Genomic DNA, 20,859 nt, shown 5'->3' on the forward strand with positions numbered 1-20,859 from the left:
CATCCAACACAAGACCCTGTGACAAAACAGCAATTTTTAGTGTGGCCTTAATAGAGTGTCACATGGAGCGAGTCGCTAGACTTGTTTAGGCGTCGGATTTCACAGATCCCGGTAACTGTGTTGCTCAAACTTCTGCTCGTTGACACACCTTTCCGTTTAGGCTTTGTACTGGCTCACTGGTGCACAAGGCGTTGCTTTATAATGGTGTTCGACTCACGTTACCTTTTACGTCACAACTCCCCGTAAATCTTCCTCTGGACATCTCCTAGGAAGCATTGTTATGGTTCTGAGCAGCTGACGCGACAAATTTGTATACGCATAGTGTTTTGATCCGTCGCCTGAACTCCAGATTGACCCATTTCCATGGATTGGTCGAAAAGACAGGACGACACTACATACTGGATGTTTTTTGTTGTTCCCATTCATGCTCCTGTTGCCAGTTTGGCGCCATTCTGTGGAGTTTGTGGGAACGCTGTGCCTGTGTGAATCAACCAAATAATTCAGTTTTGATGGGCTGGCTATTGGTCTGATTTCCGAAATGTCAGTATTCCGTGACATAACAAGTCTAATAAGTTTGTTCAAATGGACCCGAATTCTGAGTTTTATGCGGAGTGACCGGTGGTTTGGGATTGGGATGTCTGACTTTAGAACACTTCTTACATTGAATTTGACGCTTTTAAAACTATTTGGTAAATTATATGGGCCTTGTGTTGCTCAACAGTCGGTTTTTTGCGACTTTTTAAACATATTTTAAAGAAGGAATAGTCATCAATCTTCAAAAACCACTAAAAACTTTTTATCGCCCCTGTGGATCAGACGAAATTTTGGAAGCGAAAACTAAGAAGCCAGTGAGTCTCCTCACAAATGACGTCAACATTACTTCATCCTTGTTCGCCGATTTATGACTTTTGACTCCTCGAAGCGTTATCATTTTGTGTAGCCTTCATTGGTTACTTTCAACCGTGTTAACAAGTGTTTAAACCAGTTGGAAGAGTCATGAAATGAGTGAGATCTCTGAAACTTGGAAAACTGCATTGTTGTAATCAGAACTTCACCGCACGTGTTTGTGGTGGCTGCCTCGTTTTCCTTCATTTTTAACCCTTAAAATTATTTTTTCTGGATACCGGTTCAGATGCTTGCAATGCTTCTGCGTAAAAAACGCAACCTCTTGACGACCCGTATTCTCGACATTATTTTGGGTCTGACGATGCATCTGGATTCTTGGATGGATGGGGCGGCGCAGGAGCAGGTGCGTTTGTGTTTTTATTCTTGGAATTATTTTGAGTCTTACTGAGAGTCTATTGGTTTTATTTGTCTTGAAATTAATTAGCTGAAGGTCTTTGCCAAGCGATATGACGTCCAGTAATCCAGTTTGACCATAGTTTTGCTGTTCTTTCACATATTTCTGCATGGATTATTGTTTCACACCTGAGCACGTATGGTCACACACATTTGCACATGTTCGCAACCCTTTCCTGTTGTTGCGCGTCAAGCAGGTTCATTATATTCAGACCATTGGGTAAGGATGCTTCTGGAAATAGCATTGACGACTAAGTAAACACTGTGAGCTTCGTAGCTCTCAAATAGCTGCATGTTCGGAAAATGCCCGCTCTCCCCTTTGGGTCCGGTAATGTTTGCACGCTGTGCCAAAATCACTTATCTGTCCAACTCCCTCTTCTGATTCGAATAAAGACGTACTGGGTACTTTAGGGTAGATAGTTCAATTGAGCGAATGAATTCTTTTACTTTGGCGGTCATTATACATTTAGGAACGATGGATCATTTCCTTCCCTTATATACGCATTTTCGCTTGGTGACTTTTATCCACCGCTTGTGCATTCCAGGTTTTAAATGATTTAAAGTCGTTCACAATAAAAGCCAAGATTTTTTGCTGTTCTTACCCAGTTTTCAACACATCACCTTAGTCACTGTCTGTTATTCCCCATCGCTACTTCCTCTGGTTTGAGACCACTTCATGGTTCGTTTCCAACAACCATTTAGGATTTCTGCCATTCTGTATGCACTGCCACCAGTGGTCTCAAAAGCTTTGGAATTTCCCCTCTAGCGCCACTGGGTTTAATACCTTATAGTAAATTCCTCAACCAACTTGACAACTTGATATTTTCGCAAACAATTATGGCTGTTTTGTTGCCGAATGACGAGCTCCAATTAGCACCTCTCCTTTTGTAGTCCATATTCTTACTATTTACTGCGCCTGGTCAACGGTTGCCCTCACAAGGTACACGTTCGGAAATCGCGTCCATTCAAGAGAATCGATCGCTTCTGTTAACTTTTCCATCTCTCTCTGCTGCGAGAAGCTAACCGGATATTTCAAGTTTTGTTGTGCCATATGATGATGGATTGAAACCATCTACCTCCCTGTATATAGGAATCACTGGCTTTATCTGAAACAACTCTGGGGAGCGAAAAATACAACACATCGGTGTGAAGAGACGAAGTGCCTACTTACCTAAACGAACCTCAACTCCAAGGAAACTCGTTACTGTTTTTGTGTCAAAACTAGACTCAAAAGTAAGATCTGTCGGGAGATTTCGAATGCACTGAAGTGCCCATGTGGTGATCGGTCTTTCGTTGTGAACGATGGTGCTTCAGTATTTGAGAGGGCCACGAAATGCACCTGGAATCCTCGAGTTGAGAATTCCGTTGCAACTGTTGCTAATGATGAAGACTCAGTAGACTTTCCTTGTAATTACTTTACCAACCAAACACCTACAGCATCTTTCAGAGTGCGATTCTTTCTCTTTGTCTCCGTGTACGGATAATCAAATGGTTCATCTGTACGGGTACTCCGACAATGGTGTCGCTGCTCCCCTGGTGTTCTATGCATCTGAACAACAAATGTCTGTCGAACATGTTTTTCCCAAAGTTAATAACTCCACTCTTTGGGGCTAAAAAAATAATTGTCCTCCTGGAATCTTGTTTCAACATTTGCAACCGCTTGCATTCCTGTTCTCTCACAAAGATGATTCCGTTTTTGTCCTCTGTCTGAAAACAGTGACTTTTGATTAGTCTCTTATCGAGATGCATGGACACTAGAAGTCCCCTGATCGATTTTTTCGTTTGCAGTTACCCTGACGTACATAATAGGTTTCATAAATGCGTCTTATTATGTGTTACCGTTTGTTTTCACGGTGATCTTTCCATGGCCTTTTTGAGAAAATATACGCTTCCTTGAATTAAAGTGATTTGTCTTATCCCTGGAAATGCCAATGAGGACAATTTTGATAGCCCGAAATTTATGGGTCGTCTACTTGTTCCCTGGGCTGATTAATTTGGTTGCGCAAATCAAAGTAGCATCAATAGTGCGTTGGTTATTTCAACTCGATCGATCGTGAAGCGTTTCCAACAGAACCGTTAAGCTTACAACTATACGGATGGCCACGCTCGCCTATTGTGACGCCCATTCATTTGTAACTGGTAGTTAGTGTGCACTGTACTCTGGAATGCATGTGCATGCTCTCCACTGCTAGGATAAGTCAACCAATAATCCATGTTCAAAGCCGTTATTGGCCTCATTTTATAAATGCCCATTAAATAGATAATCCTTTCCTTACCAGTTCGTAGATGGAGTGTTTCTTATTATAAATTTATCACTCGGTCTGAACCTCATTTGCTATTGACTCCAGTGTATTGCCCACAGCTGATAAGTTTGTTTCATTGCTCCGCTGCCTATTGGTCCAAAAACCTACGTGCTTGGGGATCGATGCGATGTATACTCAGTCTCTGTTTTTTGAAAGCAGAGAGAGGTTAAGTGCCTTACAACTCACGGCTTTTCTCATGTAGTGATGGGCTGTGGTATTTTAACATGGACGGTGATGTACACATACTAGCCCGGTATTACTTTTGATTGTTCTCTTGAGTATAGAACGTTGTAGCACCCTGGACAGCTAGATCATTCCCGTTGGTGCTAAACTTCTAACATTCATTATCTAAATGTCCATCCCATATTTGGCTGAAAAATCTATAGATCCGTTCTCCGTCACCATTCGTATTGGGTAAATGCTGAGGCAGGTTTGTGCGCAGTACTTTAAGGTACGTTTCCGCTTATTGGGACGTGCTGTCGAAGAGACGATTCTCTTGGAATGGACAAAACGATATCCCCAGAAATGTACAACGGCTACCTTCTCTCTCCCGGGATGTTTGTTTTCTTCCAAAGACGATGCCCTTTAGATTTGGCCAATCGGTTCCACTTAGACTTGTGCTCTGTGATCTCTCGTAGATTTTACCTAGTTTGATTTTTGTAATACTTGACCTTGTTAGCCTTTTGGAACACTTCAGGCGGTTACTAAAAACAGAACATGAGTTGGTTCGTAACAAAACAACCCTGCTTATCGAGTTTATCGCGCTGTTAGGATGCAGCATTCTTGTGCAAGTAACTTGTTGTAATTCGTATCTTAGCCTGGCGGTTGATCGCTGCAACAGATTTTGGCGGTAAGGGATTTGACTTGTTCGTCTCCAGATCAATATATCTTACATAAATATGTGTAACTCGTTGTAGTAGCTAGGATATATGCTCCAGTCTAGGCGCGCTATTTCGTCAAATTCTACTGGTTACTACTGTCGGGTTACTACCGTAAACACTTGAAGACACCTGAGCTTTTGGTGATGCAAGCTTAGCGAGGTTATTTGTCCTTTCCGGTCCCAATCAGAAGAAGACCAGGTTCTTTGGGATGATACCATTTTGAGAAATTCATCGGTCGTGTTTTCTATTTAGTTGCGAAAATGTGGTCATTCCCCACAGCCATCATAATCGGTGTCAAAAGCGGGATTGTTCAACGTCGGTGTTTAACTTCTAATTAACTAGCTCGAGCAATCCTGACTGCAACCCTGTGAACTCATAAACGATTTTAAGCCTCTCATCTTTTCTACTTAGTTCGGCCTGTTCATTAAAAAACACCGTGTTAAGATTTACGGACCACGATTCGCCTCCTTGAGGGGCTTCCGTAGACAACGCATGCGAATGTTCTACATTTGACTATCTTCGTCTGTTCGATGTGTTTTTCTGATCGAATTAAGTTCCTTTGTCATTATTTTGGACCTGCTTATTGTACCACTTCTGAGAGCAGCTTCGTAGAATCTCCCGCCTAGTATTCAGTCCTTCAAAGACGTTTGATTACATTCTAGGTCGTGACGGCAGAACATCCAGCTTTTGAGGACCTCCTGTGTGACTTGGATTTGTGGCGCATCGAACGTGAACGCATTGAGTCCCCCGCGAAATTTACTCCTGATCAGAGCGCTTTGAATTCAGAAATCGTTGTGGTTGAAGAAGATTACCGGTTGGTTGCCAATCTGCTGCATCATCTAGTCGAGCTTCTGTCTGTCACAAGCAGCCGCAACAAGCGTGAATCGATCGATAGCTGCAATTCAAACGAATCTGGTCGTCCGCTCGTTACTTATAAGGTAATTTCGTTCCTCTATCATCTGTGTACGATTCCTTTGACTGATACTCCACTCCCATGCCGTTTTATGTTGTTATCAACTGATTCGATTTACCAAGATCGCTTGATTTATTGTTCGTCTACCCATAATTGTACCTCAGATGCGCGTCTGACAATTTTCGCTTTTACTAGCCTTTAAAAGTGGTCGGATTTAGTTCGGAGCATTTTATAAATTTTAGTGTTTTTATGCGATTTTTTTTTGCTGCAATGAATTCCAGATGAAATTCTAATTTTTGTAACCGCGGTGGCTGTGTCAATAATGGGCGATGTGGAAATGGTACATACGCGCTTATGTAGTTGATATCTGCTCATTATTTCATTTCAAACGTTTTTCTCCATGGATAGTGTGTTATGGTAGCGTTTAGGTCAAGCGTATCCTGTGGATTATTGCGTCATATTAAGGATTGAACTCTGAAAATAATTACTTACAGTGCAGTATTGGGATTTCTGATAACTACACGGAGCTTCGCCATTTCCAATGCGTCGTATAGCGTGAAATCGCAGGTGGGTGAGATATTATCTACTACCATATCGTCCCTGTCACCCGGAGAGACATTCGGGATGTGTCCGATTCTCGATAGGACTTTCTGTTTGCGAGGATCAACGAACTTCCCTTGTCTACAGATTTTTTCCAGCGAATTCCATCAGGCTGTGAAGAACTCCATTTCGATCGAACTGAATACTTCAAGTTTTGTTAACCACAAATGACCTGTGTGAGGCGCTGTTTAGGACACGTTCTCTCCTCAGTTTTCGTCTAACTTAAAAGTAGAAGTTTGCAACCTGACATATCAATTTGGACAGCTGTTTACTGAATTTATGCTCAGCTGTGAATCTTACGCACCTATTTCCAACAACTCATGCTGCTCACCGAAAGTTCATAGCGCTACTGAGGCCACTTCTTGAATCTATTCACTAGCTGCTTATTTATGCTTGACTTGTGCGATCCACCTGATTCCATTGGCAATATTCGGAGATCATAACTCTAGTGTTCTTGTGGTTAGCACTCATGACAAGTTAATATTTCCTTCGATTCAGTTGAATAATGGCATGCCCATCTTTGTCGTATATGGCAAACAAGGAAATTCAGTGTATCTACAGAGATGCCGGAACGTGCGATAGATCTTATCACACTGTCCTAGGAATCCTCTTTTAGTATAGACCCGTCGCATTGTTAAGCGAGATTGGTGGGGTTAGTAAATGACCAACCAAGAGGTATGTCAAGTGCAATAGAGGTCTCACTACATTCTACAATCAAGTATGTCCAACTACTGCCTTGGGGTTCTCCGCATATGAAACGCCAAGATGTGGGACTACTTCACGTCAGACTAGGATGCATATGAAAAACCGTGTCAAGTGAACTAGAAGTGATTATCAATATGAGATAGCGGGCCTGGGTTCACCATTGGTATGGGATGGAAATAGAGGGATTTCAAATTGGTCGAATTAAAAATGCTTGCTTTTTTATGACTCAAGTTCCTATATCTCCCATAGGCGGGTATCGTGTAACTGGACCACAGGAAAACATCGCGGCTGGCTCCCACATCGGCGCACTAAACAACCACCGTTTTCTGTCCTCTCTGTGATGTACAGATGATATTTTAAACATTACAACGCCTCGACCTTCACTGGCGTATGAGCGTCATCACCTTTTCTTTTCCAGTTAAATAATTTCGGGCGTAACCAGCGTGTGTGCGTACAGCTTCGGTGGAGTTTCAGGGCAAAATTTTCAAATAGTTGGATGATGATTATGCAGTAGTGCCTTATTGGAGTGACGAATAATGAAGGACATCGTGTACGAGGAGATTTACTGGTTTTTGTTGGTTCCTCCCAACTACCATACCAAAGTATCGGTCGAGTCTCGCTGGTGATATCAGTTATTCTCGTGACAGTCGTCAGACAGTCAGACTAGACTGGTTTCAAACTAGCACTGGAGTACTTGCACTGGGGTGCCGTAGCTTTTGGATACGAATCACCCCAGAGCGCAATAAATAAACAATTTATTGCGTTAGTCGAATCTCGTTTAGATGTGGTACGTGCTGATGTTGTTGAAATGAATGAAATGTTGTCGGAAATGAATGAAACGTTATCTGTACCATCGGACATACATCAAGACCAAGTGAAATATGTAACTTTACAAGCTGCTAATCCGTTGCTAGAACCTGTTAACTGAGATGCCCTGCATAGATTTCGTTACTGGTTGTCTCTCAGTCTGTCCCTAGTTTATCATGTAGATTTCCATTTTCCTAATAGAGTATTCAGTATGACGTTTTCGGTGCCTGTGTTCCGTCGATAAGCTTTGTAGTGTTGCCCTTCGGTATTTTGAACCATTTCTCTCACTACTGTTTTGTGTTTTGGATATTTTCCTCATCCCAGAACGGATTTCGGTCATGACTACTAGATTTGTCAGAATAAACAACTGCCTAATGCTCTGATCGTTGTACTCCGTCCAACATTTTCTCACTTATCGGAAACAGTTACATGTATCCTTGCAAAAAAAGAGCGTTTCCATTGTTTTCATTTTTTCGGTCATTTTTTCAATCCTCTACAGTGTTCGTTAAATCCTACCTGGGATATGGTGTTTGACCGTGTTTTCTACCTGTTACTGAGTGCTTATCAGACAATATCCGGTCCAGTCCTCAGCCAATCCCGACCAGCAGTCTTGACCAAAACAGTGACTTCGGAGCGTCAAAACATGCTGGATGCATCCATGAGGTTTTTCCACATTTATTTCTCATATTCGGTTCCGAATCGGAGTCTACTGCGGTGCGTCACATCACTTTCGACCCTACTTTGCTAAGAGTTGTTTCCATGTATTCGTTTTGTCCGTGTGTGCTCGAATTTTTTATTGAGTGCTGCATGATTTACAAATACTGCGTAAATTAGGTGTACAATAATCAGATTGACGGAGCGTCTGTCAAGGTGGATTCCTCGGGACCGGTTTAGCCCTAGTCCTGACTACTCAGAGGTTATACAAAGACGAGGGCGAGAAACACCAGGTTGCTTGGGAAGCATAGTAAAGTTGACACAATATTGGAAACTTGTGGGGATGGCACCGCTTACGCAATTTCTGGTGTACGTTTGTCAAATCATCAACAATATATTAGGGAAACCACCCATACAAGTTGAGATCGAGAAGGAGGGTACTTACAGTCTGTAAGGGCAGAATGGCGTTGGGGCGATTGGTCGCCCTTTGGACATGGTCGCAAATTGAAGGCTGGTTAGAGGACCCCCCTCAGGGTGGGGTCCTCAAGGATGGGACGAATCTGAGGTTCATAGGGGAGCTAGTAGTTGAGGTGCTCAGAATAGAGAACTCACTTTCTCGAACGCTTTTGTGCAGTTCGATTCTAGTGCGCCAAAAGATGATGTCAGCAAAGTTTTTTTTAAAAACGAATACTGTCGGTGTCATTCGTAACCATTGCATCAAAGGAGGTTAGTATAGTGTTGGCACTGTGTTGTAATATTCATTCTACTGTAGCAAGCGGCAGTTGTTTCATTCACACCGCATAATAGTCAAGGCCAAAAAGTGTAAAATGAATATGACGATTGACAGCCTTAAAGTGGTTTGTTGAAAGTAGTAGCATTGACATGGATTAACAGGCATGCTGAGTGGTTTTAGTTAGGTACGTGTCACCAACCGTGACGGAGCCATCGGAGAAGTTTGGAAGGGCTAAATATCGGAGAATTTCGGGAGCTCTTACCTTGTAGGTGTTCGACTGTGTTGAATGGCTTCATTCTCCCCATTCACTTATATTTTTTGCTTCTCCACTGGTGCACGTTGTTATTCTTGTTAGAGTACCTTTTTCCAATAACCAGGTGATTCTTCCTAATCAGGATCCCAACCATATAAATGTTCCGGATAACTAGACTTACGATCGTCAACATTTGACGAACTCACTGACTTCACGTAGATTTTATTTACGCATATGTGACGTGTACGTAAAAGGTCAATGCCGTTATCCTATTATGGAAAACATCGCAGGACTGGTAAAAGTGGTCTTTTATGGGAGTTGGTTTCTCCTGAGGTCTTTCGGCGAACGTGTCAGGTGCACTGAGATAAAGCAGGTCAGCGAGGTTCATGTTACCATGGCTGAATTACCCATACAAATGTCGATCAGGGTGAAGTTAGGTAGAATGTTGATTCCTTGACAGTTTACCTAAACAGTTTGACTAATCGTGAATTATTCGATTATGTCTTAACTGAACCTCGAGTTCCTTAGATGGTCTGCGTTATTTTAAGAAAGAGGCCCTGATCCCCAAAACGGTCAAGTTGGCCCCACCCAAATAACGGTGACCAGTGGTCCTGTCAGTTACCCTAAACTGTCCACTGGTGTCACGCTTACCTGATGAGGATTGGTGGGAAAAATCGGCATGCTGTCGACGATGATGATAATAATGATGATGATGATGGCCAGGCAGCCGATATTCACTCTTTATAACATTATATGTACTCCCATAACAAAACACTCCAAGAGCTAACTCATGTTTGCGAAGAATGTAGACGAAGTCAATGATACGTGCTTACTTTACTGCAACGGTTTCATGGCCATGCGTCTTAACCCATCATATTCGGTTTTCAGCCGATATATTTAGCAATGTTATCAAGTTTGAATGTACTCTCTTACCCTTCTGACAGCATTGCACAACTTATGGCGTGGACCCTGCCCTCGGTAGACGTCAGTGAATCTATTATATTGTTGGAAGAGTCGTCTCGCTGTGATGCATCCCATTGGTCTGGTATGTCCCCGTTTTTATCTATCTGGTTCAGCTGGCCCCATCGTTATTTCTTCGATGTCTCCCAAGCATTCATTCTGTCTGTATTCATGTCTAAGGCACAGTACTCCCCGTTGGTCATTTTCTTCCTTCCGGCAGTTGATGAGCTTAGCTTCACACGTCCTTTTAAGTAGATTCAAGCTGGTAAGTATAGCATTTCTGCATTCTAACAAATATCTCATTTTGAGTGAATTATATTCAGCACTCGCCTTGCCTTGATTTACTTTATTGTTCATTCAATTAGTAAAATTCAAATTAAACCGCCTTAATTTGCCGTGTGACTGTTTGTCTTATTTTTCTGTTGTGTTTCATCTGCTCCGTTCTCGATTTTGATGGGCCACTGCACTGATCACTCACTTCTACCAGAAACCAACGAGTGGAGGCAACAGTTGATTGGTTTACGCAACGCGTGCTTTCGAATGTTGCTCAAGCTAATCGTCAACTCTCCGTCAGTAAACAAAAAGTAGGCCTTCAAACATTTTTGTAATGTTTTACCTGCTCATCGAAGCGCCTCTCGTTTGTCCTACGTGGTGCTTGCTTGTATCCTCATCTTTCTTAGGTTCTGCAATGAATTGCTCACTGTGGTGGGATTCGACTGGTTTCATTTGTTTCTTCGTCCAAACGTCCACCCATCCTCCGTTGTACTGGCTTTTCACCTGTTAATTTTGGTCATTCTTAATCCTGACTACTCGGTAACCGGTCCCGATCCATTGGAAGATTGGCTGCAGGATTTTGCGACGGTCGCTCAAACCAAGTTACCACCATCCACCAAATTACAGCATGACAATAGCGCGAGTGCAGATGGAGTTTTCCTACCTAACCCGGATATAGACGGCTTGGCCGCTTTCCGAACAGGTTGTCCGGCTGGACGGTGGCTGCGTGGTTGCGAAGCCTTGCTGAAGCGACAACACGGTTTACTTTTGGGTAAGTGCAGCACAGCTCCTCTTGCTCACTGTAGCAGGTCATCTCCCATATTGTTTTGCGCACTGAAGCAGTCTGTCTGAAAGTCATCCGAATTGCTGTCTTCTGTGTAGTTAGTTCAGTCTGATTGAGTTCGCTAGAGCGAACTACTCGAACATTGAGTCGAGAATCAAGCGTGGCTTTTGTCTGCACACTTTTTCTATGGAGAGATACTGGGTATTCGTCTAAGATAGTAGTTTCAATGAAGACTTCATTTATATCGCTATTTGCATATATTACATGTTCCTGAACGCGGCATACCGAAAATTGGCGTATTTTACACTTCAAACCCTTGGTTAATAGTTCGCAATGTGAAGACCATGGCGTGTCAACGTGAACTAAATTTGGCTACCTTCTTAGTTGAGAGCAACGGCGTCTTCGTGGGTGGATTCCACGTAATCCCCGTGGGACTTGTTTGAAGAAATGTTTCTTGGCCGATTCCATTTTCGAGCCTGGTCTTACTTCATCGCCTTATTGTCTAGCTGAAATTTCCTTGTCGTTGCATGCTAGACTTGCATTGGTTGATATTCGCGAAGGCGTTGGGTCAGATGTGTTTACCTCAGTGGTTTTGGAAGGTTTAGGCGCCCCGATGCTGGCAGTTCAACCTGAAGACACCCCTACTTCGTGTTTCCACCCTCCACACTTGTATGACAATTCTCACCCCTGGCGTATCGATATCTATGCTGCTACTGATGTCCTTACTGTTTATAATGTTCCCCCGTCGCGTAACTATCCCAAGGCAGTCTTTCTCTGCCGCCATTCTTCTCATTCTCTCCCTTTCTTGCCGTGCCGGGTTGGTTGCAGCATGACCCAATCAGAATGTGGCGTGGACATGTGATTTGTGTGGTTGTGGGGTAAAAAACCGTGTCTTGTGAGATCAGTGTGTGTCAGTGTGTCCAGATATTGTTAGCTCGGGTGAGTTCATCGGCTGCTGACTATCCACCCCACTGACGATGTCCCCTCGTACAGTGACAAAGCGCTTGCAAGCCAGCTGTCAAACCCAGCCAACAGATCAACTGTCACATGATCAACAACCAGTGTTATTGTCTTATCATCCAAACTACAGGTGCATGTTTCCCCTAATCTTTTCAGATAACGTTCCTCGAAACACAAAGTACATCTCCGCCCGTTTCCTGACAGCTTTACGCGATTTTCGACTGACGGCCTGTCAACAGCCCGGATTTGGTGCACTCAGGTTGCTTCTGCCGCAACACTCGAACGTACCCGAGCTATACTATCTGCTGACTGCGTTGCTCCTACAGCTGCCAGTTCGTCAAATTCCGTCCGATTTCCGTGTAGGTATTTTGTTGTTGTCCCTCCAGCTTCCCTTCAGATGTCCAATTCTTTTGTTCCTTTTGTTTCACGAAGTTTCCCCTTTGTATGTCTACTTTTCCTCAATACTATTGGACTGTTGTCTGCTTGTTCAGTTCGATATTCCACGTTACTTCGTTTTCTAGTTCCTAGTGAATTTAGTCAAGCGACAGCATACATTTCGGAGACCATCATGCAGTCTGCCATCGATGGTCACATTCATCCAATTTTCCACCACCTCCGTCTACTTTTTTCCCTGCTGCCGGAATCACGGCGTGGTTGTTCAACAAATGCTTATACCAGCTAGACTATCCGCCTCTGTTACCCCTTGGTTTTACTCTCCATCACATCAAGACAGTCCTTATAATGTTGGTCTTTATATGGGATTCGTATTTTTCTCGATATTGTTTCTACGTTCTGGTCCTTCAGGGCATACTCCAAAAATCAGTTGTATAGGATTTCTTTGTAAGACATTCAGATGGGCCCCTAGCAGCGCGAAACCGAAGGTGAACTGTTGTTGGATTCTGGTCTTTCTTTCAGGCTAATTTAAAATGATGTGATGACCGTGTTTTTTTCTCTGGTGTGACGTAGTGTCCACTGTTATAAGGAAAGTTTTTATGGTTCAGCGCAGTAAACCTAATACCCACTGTAACAAGTTGAAACTGAAGACGCAGACAGAGGTACGTAGACAGGTTAAACGGAAGACAACCTGTTCTACCAAGGATCAGGGCTATTCACTACTGTTGTATACGGTGTTAAATGAGGAAAAAGGTAATGTACCATGGTATGGAATGTGCTGCTCTGCTTACAAAGCGCTGCACGTTTCCAGAACGCTGGGAATTCCTCGAATGCATCTGACAGGCGGTACTCTTTTATCCCAAAGAAACTGGACGTTACCGTGGTATGACAGTCTATGTACCTCCATCAGTCATTGAGTTATACTATGGGGTGTCCGTGCAGCACTCACAGAAGTTGGTCAATCTCTAGAGGTCTGACCAACGCAGGTTCTCGGTACTTCCGGTCAGAGGTTGGAATGTGTGCCAATTTGTTCTTTAAAACACTGTTCAAATTTTTGGTCAAGAACCCTAATCGTCCTCCTGTCTAGGCCTGAGCATCCTGGCAGTATCCCAGCCCATGACGGTTTGGACACTTACAAGTGACAGTACTCTCATTTCACATCTACCGTTGCGTGGTGTCATCAGCCGGCTCGCTAATGCCCCAAGAATCTGCGCGCAGCACCATGTTTTTTCCACGCTTCTTACTACGCTAAGGCGTCTACTGATTTGGGCACTGTCAACCAGCAAGTCTGATTTGGATGCCAGTCATTCATTTTCCTAATGGCCTTACTAGCATCGACCTCCGTTTTTCCCATTCCCTTGGTGGAGATCGAGATAGTCCACTAGATAAGACCCCTTTGTGTTTGACTGAACTCCCTTCTGACCTTCCAGTCATTCCTATCAATGTTTGGGCAACCTGTTGGTACCTCATTGACTCTTGTTTCCCGCCTATTATGTCATATGTGCACCGGTCGGATGCTGCAGTGGCTCGGCGTTTTGAATACAACATGAGTAATCGGTTAAAATACACTGTTCCCAAATGTTCTGGGCGGACAGTGACGCACCGAACCTCATGCATGATGGACTTCAAGTGGAGTAAACCTATTCAGTCAAGAACCTACGTTGGCCGAATGCAAACTGTTACACTCACCCTGATCTCGGAGACAGATTCGCTCTCCAGATACGAATGAATCAACCCTTGAAGCAATTCACCATCATCAGCTGTAAGAACCGCGTACTTGCCGTACAGTGACTGTAGCTGCCACAGTTTTGTTCATCGATGATTTCCGGGGTGGGGTAGATGGCTGCACATTAGAGGTGACAGCTGATATAATTGATGAATCGTCGTTTGTAGGCTTCTAATTGGGCGGAATTGGGAGAGGAGCTATGCATTAAAGGCAATGGTTTAGATGCATGAGCGTCATTATGGGCGCGACTGAGCCATGTCTGACAGTGTCTCTAATCATTGATGTGTCCCTTCTCGATGTTCCCATCAAGCAAAATGGCAATGACTAGTGCAACTGCGTTTGCTGATAATGGCTTTCATACTTCGCTGTCAAGTCATAGTTGACTGAACTTAACTTGTTTCCACCCTTCATGTGATTGTGCGAAAAGAGCCCTTCGAGGAATTCGGTCGACCGGCATACGAAACACGTGGCCAAGCCAGTGTGATCAGTTCATTCCTCGTAGGTGACTTATTGTCGCCAAAAACCATTCGACCTGTTTCAGCTTCACTGATCCGGTGTTCCCACCAGCCTCAAGGAATGCTCCGAAGTCATCGATGGTCAAACACTGAAAGTCTTTCGATGTTCCCTTTGAGCAGCGACCGGTGTTTGACCTTTATACTAATACGGAGCGCACTGCAATACTGCAAACTGGACTCTTGACGGATAAGATAGTGTTACGACTACGCAACGCTCGCCAGAATTCGATTGGCCGCAATCCTGCCCGCTATGGATACCGTCGCTTTTCTGTTATGATCTCCGCAGCATTCAGAAAGATAAGAAACCAAAATTCGTCGCTTTGTACACCACTGTCAGTGAGGGACTTGGCTGAGATGACCTTCCATGATAGTCTTATGTTGGAGGCGCTTTCAGTTGTATGGTCAAGCGGTTTCATGTCTCTTTCTGACATCCTAGGTGAAGCAATATTTTCCCCACATTGCACGTATGTTGATTGCTTTACTAACATAATCTGATTTTTGCAGATGCACTGGCGAGACTGATTGCTTGTAATTATCGCACTTTTGAAATGCAGTGAAGTGATACCTTAATCAATTGTTTTTCCTTTTCATCAGCCTTATGCATACCAAGATGTTTTTGGGTCTCCTTTATTCAGCCCTACCAAGACCGTTTCGGTAGATTTCAGTAGTTCTTCCTTTGTTGATGTCTTTTTCACAAGCTCAACTCCGGAGTTCCAAACTTATCTCTTCTCATCCAGCCGTTTTGGTCACTGTTTGACTTCGATCCTTCTCATTCCTGTGTTCTTTGTCCCTGCTGCATTTTGTGTAAGTATTCACTGTTCCTCTAAGACTTCTGAAAACATTTCTGGATCGTAATTGCATCGAAATTATATTTTGGCGAATCTGCATCATATTCATCCAGCAAACTTGTTTAAATGCTGGATATCTTTCCGCCATAACTGACTTCTGTCGGAACCCCATATTTCCTTAAGTTGGCCCGTTTTCTAGTCAGTCACATTGGGGTATGCCATCACGTTAGTCAACGTTTATCTCTGGACTGCTTTCTTGGTTAGTCTTCTTCCATGTTACTTTTTTCCGTTTCTATCGAGTTCCCTAATTCTTCTAACCGAATTCACGGTAGCGTTGTGGTTGACATGGTGAAGGTGCACCTCCATATCGGGTTGCAATTGACGATCTTGGTTTGATAATAGGTCTAGTTGATATATTCTTGCTTCTAAAGTGCCTCATTCGTGTAGTTTTGCTTTTCCCAATATTTAGGTCAGTGTTTCAGGACTTTCTGAAGCAGGTTTCTTCGCATTTTTTAGAAACGAGGCAACTGTGTTGTTGCTTTTCGTAGTTTCACTGAGATTGACTGACTGCCTGGTAGTCCTCCGACCCCAATGACCGTCAAAATATCAATCATCGAGCAAAACTCTGTCATATCAGTCTACAACGAACACACTGGTCATCGTCTTTTATAAGTGCTTCGTATAGGTTTTTCAGTTTGACCTATTTTTGTTATAACTGAATTGACGTGTTTCTCTGAGTTCAGATGCTGACTCCTTAGCATTCTTTAACACACACCAGTTCTGCGTTCCGCACACTGTTCGGTTGTTTGCACCCCAGACAACCAATCGATACCATTTGCTGTTGTATTTAAATCTGTAGCCATTGATGGAATGCTGCCTGAAAGCTACTTGGAACCAATAATAATGATAGTGAGAACTCTAATAATTTTTGTACGAAATGAGCATATCCGGTACACCCTTTCGTTACTTGTGTCTTTCTTAACTTCGGAGCTGCTTAGGTGGGAGCTTGTTGAGTATCATCTCGGCATAAGCACTGACGAACGGAGAAAGTTCTCGTCATGTCTTTTGATCAAAAGTACGATATCTAGTGTGACCAGTTACTTCGCCAATGTTGCCGGTAGCCGAAATTTAGTTACCGGCTATATTTTCCATACTAGGCGTTGATTTATGGAATCGATGTTTTGACGTCACGCCTACTGACCTCGAGTATAGACCCATAGTTTATCTCTTAGCTCCGACAATCTTCCGTGCGTGTAACACTGACGGCTTGTTTTCTGCGTTCCTTTTGTTTTTTTCCAATACCCGGGCATCGATGTCTTACACCCTTTACCTTCTTGCTAGGTTTCCCCACCTCAAGGCCAGAGGGGTCGGACTTTTGAGTCTTCAGATCAAGGTTGGCCCCCCCACTTGATTTTCTTTGTAGAACATTTCATTTGGTTCTGAAGCTCTTCGTTCGTCGGCGCCTTCCCTGCCCTCTCGACTCTATTCCCTCTTATGAGCAGAGGTGGCCGGATCGTTTGATTATTAACTATCTGACCGCTACGGGCAAGTTGACCAACACTAACTCCCAGATAGGAGTAGCCAAAATCCGTCGAATTGGCCAACAACCACCACCTAGCGAAAGCCATCGTGACATAATCTTGGTGGCTGTATCATCCACAATGCTCTGTGGTCTTTTGTACTTTGACCGAACTCAAGGAGGAACAGCTCCGTGTAATTCAAGCTGGGTTTCCTCCTACATGGAAGTGTCCATCTGTACTCTGCGGTGAATTTTGGAACAGTGATGTCACTATTAGCGTTGAATAATGATTATCTTTTCTGATTCTGTTGATTGTAAGGTACTGCAGCAACGTTTTTAGAAAAAAATCCCTCTCCTATAAATTCTTGACCCTTCTTAAGACATTATGCGCCGGCTTCCGCGGACGCATCAGATTTTGCTGCATCGAGTAGTGTCAAATATTCTTTCTTCTACACGATTTTGTCGGCACGTCTGTTATCAGCGTATCCATGGAAGACTTACCTGTCTTGGATACCTGTGGGGTTGAACCTTTGCGCTGGATATCTGTTGGCCACATGATATAACTGCTCTTGTATATGCCCCCATAAAAATAGGACGAATATTAAAACGCCTCAACGGTCCCTTCGGTATGGGTTACACACGTATAGTATGTAAAGTGCTGCTCTAAGGCGGGAGGACCCGGACATCATTTTCACGGAAAATTCCTTTAAGTTGGTAAGCAGGTTTTTTCATCTACATAGCTGTATCAGTCCCTTGGTTAAGCTAAAGACGATATTACCATCCTAATTTAGAAGGCCAGAGCAGCTTCTGTCAATCTGCAACATGTGTAACATAGCCATAGTCAACTTATGTACCAGCGGTCGAGTGCTGCAGTGCCATTCGTGTTGATCAGAAATCCAGCGACTACGAGCTGATTATCGGTGTCTTCAGAGCATTGCCGGTGAGTTCCGGATCAGCGCCGAATATTTTCAATGGGAGTCAGCTGCCACACGATAGATGAGCTTCTGTGCTTCTGTCATGATGCGTCTCTTTGTCGGCTGTTTACACAACCATGTAGAGAGTGGCAACTAGCCACGAAAGCTAAATCCATAAAGGTCATGATAGACAAGTCCAGGTACTGGCGGACATGATCCAGTCACTTGCTCAATGACGCCAATGGGTCTAAACTATTTCCTCCAGTGCATAGCTTCTATGCCCGTTTATAAGAAAAATTCAACGCCACCAAGAAATCAGCCGTCAGTGCTTGGCTACCCACTTTTATCTCCCGAATTCTTGGTAGACGATGTTCTGGCAGGTAGATCCACTGTGCAACGCGAACATGTTTCTCAACTGCTGTCGCCTCATCAGCTTTCCAAACTGGTTGACCGCTTGCATTGTCGTAACATTGATATGCCCTTCCCCCATCACTTCTTCAGACAACACAGGGTCAAAAATGGATCGATAAACTGAAGGTAACCAGCATTCACTTTTTTGTTCACTACTGTCATCTTCCTCGTCTTTTTTCATCCCTCTATGATGTTCACCCTCGTCTAGGTCGTATCACTGTGGTCATTTCATGAGTTGTGCCCTTATTGTACTCAACTCTCCAGCAGTTATCCGTGGTTAAAGACGCAATTGCATGTGCAGTGTCTTGCATGCCAGTCTTCGTTTTTTCCTCATTGTACAGGACGAATTGGTCCTATTTGTGCACTTTGCTCGTCCCCAGATTTTACTGTCCGCCCTTTGTTCTTGACCATCCTATCCGGGAGCACTTATTTGGAATATATAATTGGAGGGCTATTTTCACGCATTACTTGTCAAGCTTGAGAAGTGAGTGCGCACAATACGTCGTGCCTCATGAGTGTCCCAGTCGGATGCTTTTTCCGTCATTAGCGTTTGTCTCTCTCCTTGGTTGCCATTTAGCTTGTGCGGCTGCTGGGTCGGTTGATTGTTTCTAGTGCTCCATAATTGTAATTTACTGCGCACTGAACACGAGTTCACACTCGGTGCGGGCTGACTGACCAAGTTATCACTTGCTTGAACAAAGTTTGAGTAGTTATTTTTCTGTTTTTAATTCCTTCAGTGGTTGTTTCCCCGTATTCTTTCCCAGACTAGTCCGTCGGACCGTACCGTCGTGTTTTCATTTTTATCTGCTTAGATACTGTGCTTCCGTGTGATCATGACTATCAAATTTTTCCGGCTACATTATCTCTCTTGTCTTTTTTATTTTCCGTTGGTCTATTTGCATTGAACTCTATTTACCGTGGACTGGCCAGGTTGACTTCTTTATATCCATTTTTACCTTTGTCACTTTGTAGCACTGCATGAACCTCATCTACGATTAATATTGGTACTAATTCAGAGTATTAATGGAGACCCAGGATATCGCACGCCTATCATGTGTTCTCGTGAAAACTCACTGTCACTGGTGAACGATATATCAAGTTACTACTGTTAATCTCCTCTTTGTGGGCTGTTATTAGCAACACGTTACTGTTTATATCGCTTTTGTGGTAGCCATTGTCAGTGGGACCGTTGCTTACTCACATTATTTTTGTTGCTTTGATTGCTATCATTGCTAATAATAACCGTAAGTACGGTAGCGTAGTAGTGCCATTTAAAGAGCGCTTTGATGCAGTTGAAATCAATTACTCAATGAAGGTTTTTCTGAGGGTATATTCTCTCTTTCTGTCTCAGTTAATGCAGAACCCTTCCGACCAAGATTCTCAGCCTTCTAGCTTTGCGGCTTCAGTTGTGCGCTCAAAACAACTTGATATATAGTGTTAACTCACTCAGTCAGTCCCCGTTGTCTGCCGTAATTATAGCACCCTTTCAGTGTTGGTTCGTGGACTTTTTTTCTTTTACTGGCAAATATTTTCATGCGCTCTATTTTGGATTCACCAATTTAACCTGTTTTCAAATGTCCTTGATTTTTACAATAGCTGGAGTTTGATAGTCTGTACTCTCTTCTAAGCAACCGAAAAGATTCGAGTGCGTTTCACCCACTAGCCGGATCCGATCCGCCTGCAGACATCACAGCTGAATGCACCACATCGTCCACGGACATTTCAGCATCACCTCTGTCTATAAACAACTCACCTGCTGGTAGCGCAAGTGGTATTGTCACCAGCTTCTTGACAGCTGCTGGATTTGGTCGGAAAAGAACACGTATCCTTTCAGGCTCAGACTCCAACGTGGATGTAGTCTGTTCTAATGCAAACACAACTGTTGCTACTAGAATGGGACCTCCGTTGTGTCCAGAGGCTGCAAATTTACTTCTTGCGCTAATTCGAAACCTGTTGTTGTGGTCCAAAGTGAGTTTTATTTTTTTTATTTATTTATGATCCAGCTGTAGGTACAATTCGTAAGCCAACTTGGACTCTTTTACCAGGAGGCCTGATCACATCTGCTACTGGAATGTCCGCATTCTGTTGAGTGATTTCACTCAGCGGATAACTGTGCGTAGTCTTCACCATTACTGGCTAGATTTTTCATGTTTGTCCTAGAGCGAACTATCGAACGCGGGCGTTGCGTGAATCCTTTAGCGTGCATTGGCACCCACTACAGGCTCTACTCCAGTTGTCCAGTGGATAACTGCATACGGTCGTAATTGCCTTGAGTGACTTTGTCCACATTGACCTCTTTTATTGAAACTCCGTCTCATCAAGAATTGCGAGTGCTCTTTTATGTATTTCGCCGTCTACACAGTCGCCTTTTAAGCGGATTCCTCTGCCAGAGAAAGTTTTTGCGGTTAGCTACAAAGTACGGTGGATGGGATATCTAGATGCGATACGCTGATACTTGAGTACTCGTG

At 43.5% G+C, this 20,859-nt stretch overlaps 1 protein-coding gene across 1 annotated transcript in view; it reads left to right on the forward strand.

Moving 5' to 3' along the window:
• Window positions 1-20,859, forward strand: part of T265_15334 (hypothetical protein) — a gene marked incomplete at both ends in the record, with an annotated part of 86,119 nt that overhangs the window by 35,764 nt on the left and 29,496 nt on the right. Inside the window, 9 exons of the mRNA XM_009177634.1 lie at window positions 1,133-1,249; window positions 5,146-5,421; window positions 8,008-8,222; window positions 10,093-10,193; window positions 10,596-10,692; window positions 10,789-11,153; window positions 12,282-12,484; window positions 18,482-18,517; window positions 19,988-20,359. Coding sequence (XP_009175898.1) covers window positions 1,133-1,249; window positions 5,146-5,421; window positions 8,008-8,222; window positions 10,093-10,193; window positions 10,596-10,692; window positions 10,789-11,153; window positions 12,282-12,484; window positions 18,482-18,517; window positions 19,988-20,359 — 1,782 coding nt within the window. The remainder of the gene's footprint in view (window positions 1-1,132; window positions 1,250-5,145; window positions 5,422-8,007; window positions 8,223-10,092; window positions 10,194-10,595; window positions 10,693-10,788; window positions 11,154-12,281; window positions 12,485-18,481; window positions 18,518-19,987; window positions 20,360-20,859) is intronic.

Source organism: Opisthorchis viverrini, assembly GCF_000715545.1.
Source record: "Opisthorchis viverrini unplaced genomic scaffold opera_v5_442, whole genome shotgun sequence".
Taxonomy (NCBI): domain Eukaryota; kingdom Metazoa; phylum Platyhelminthes; class Trematoda; order Opisthorchiida; family Opisthorchiidae; genus Opisthorchis; species Opisthorchis viverrini.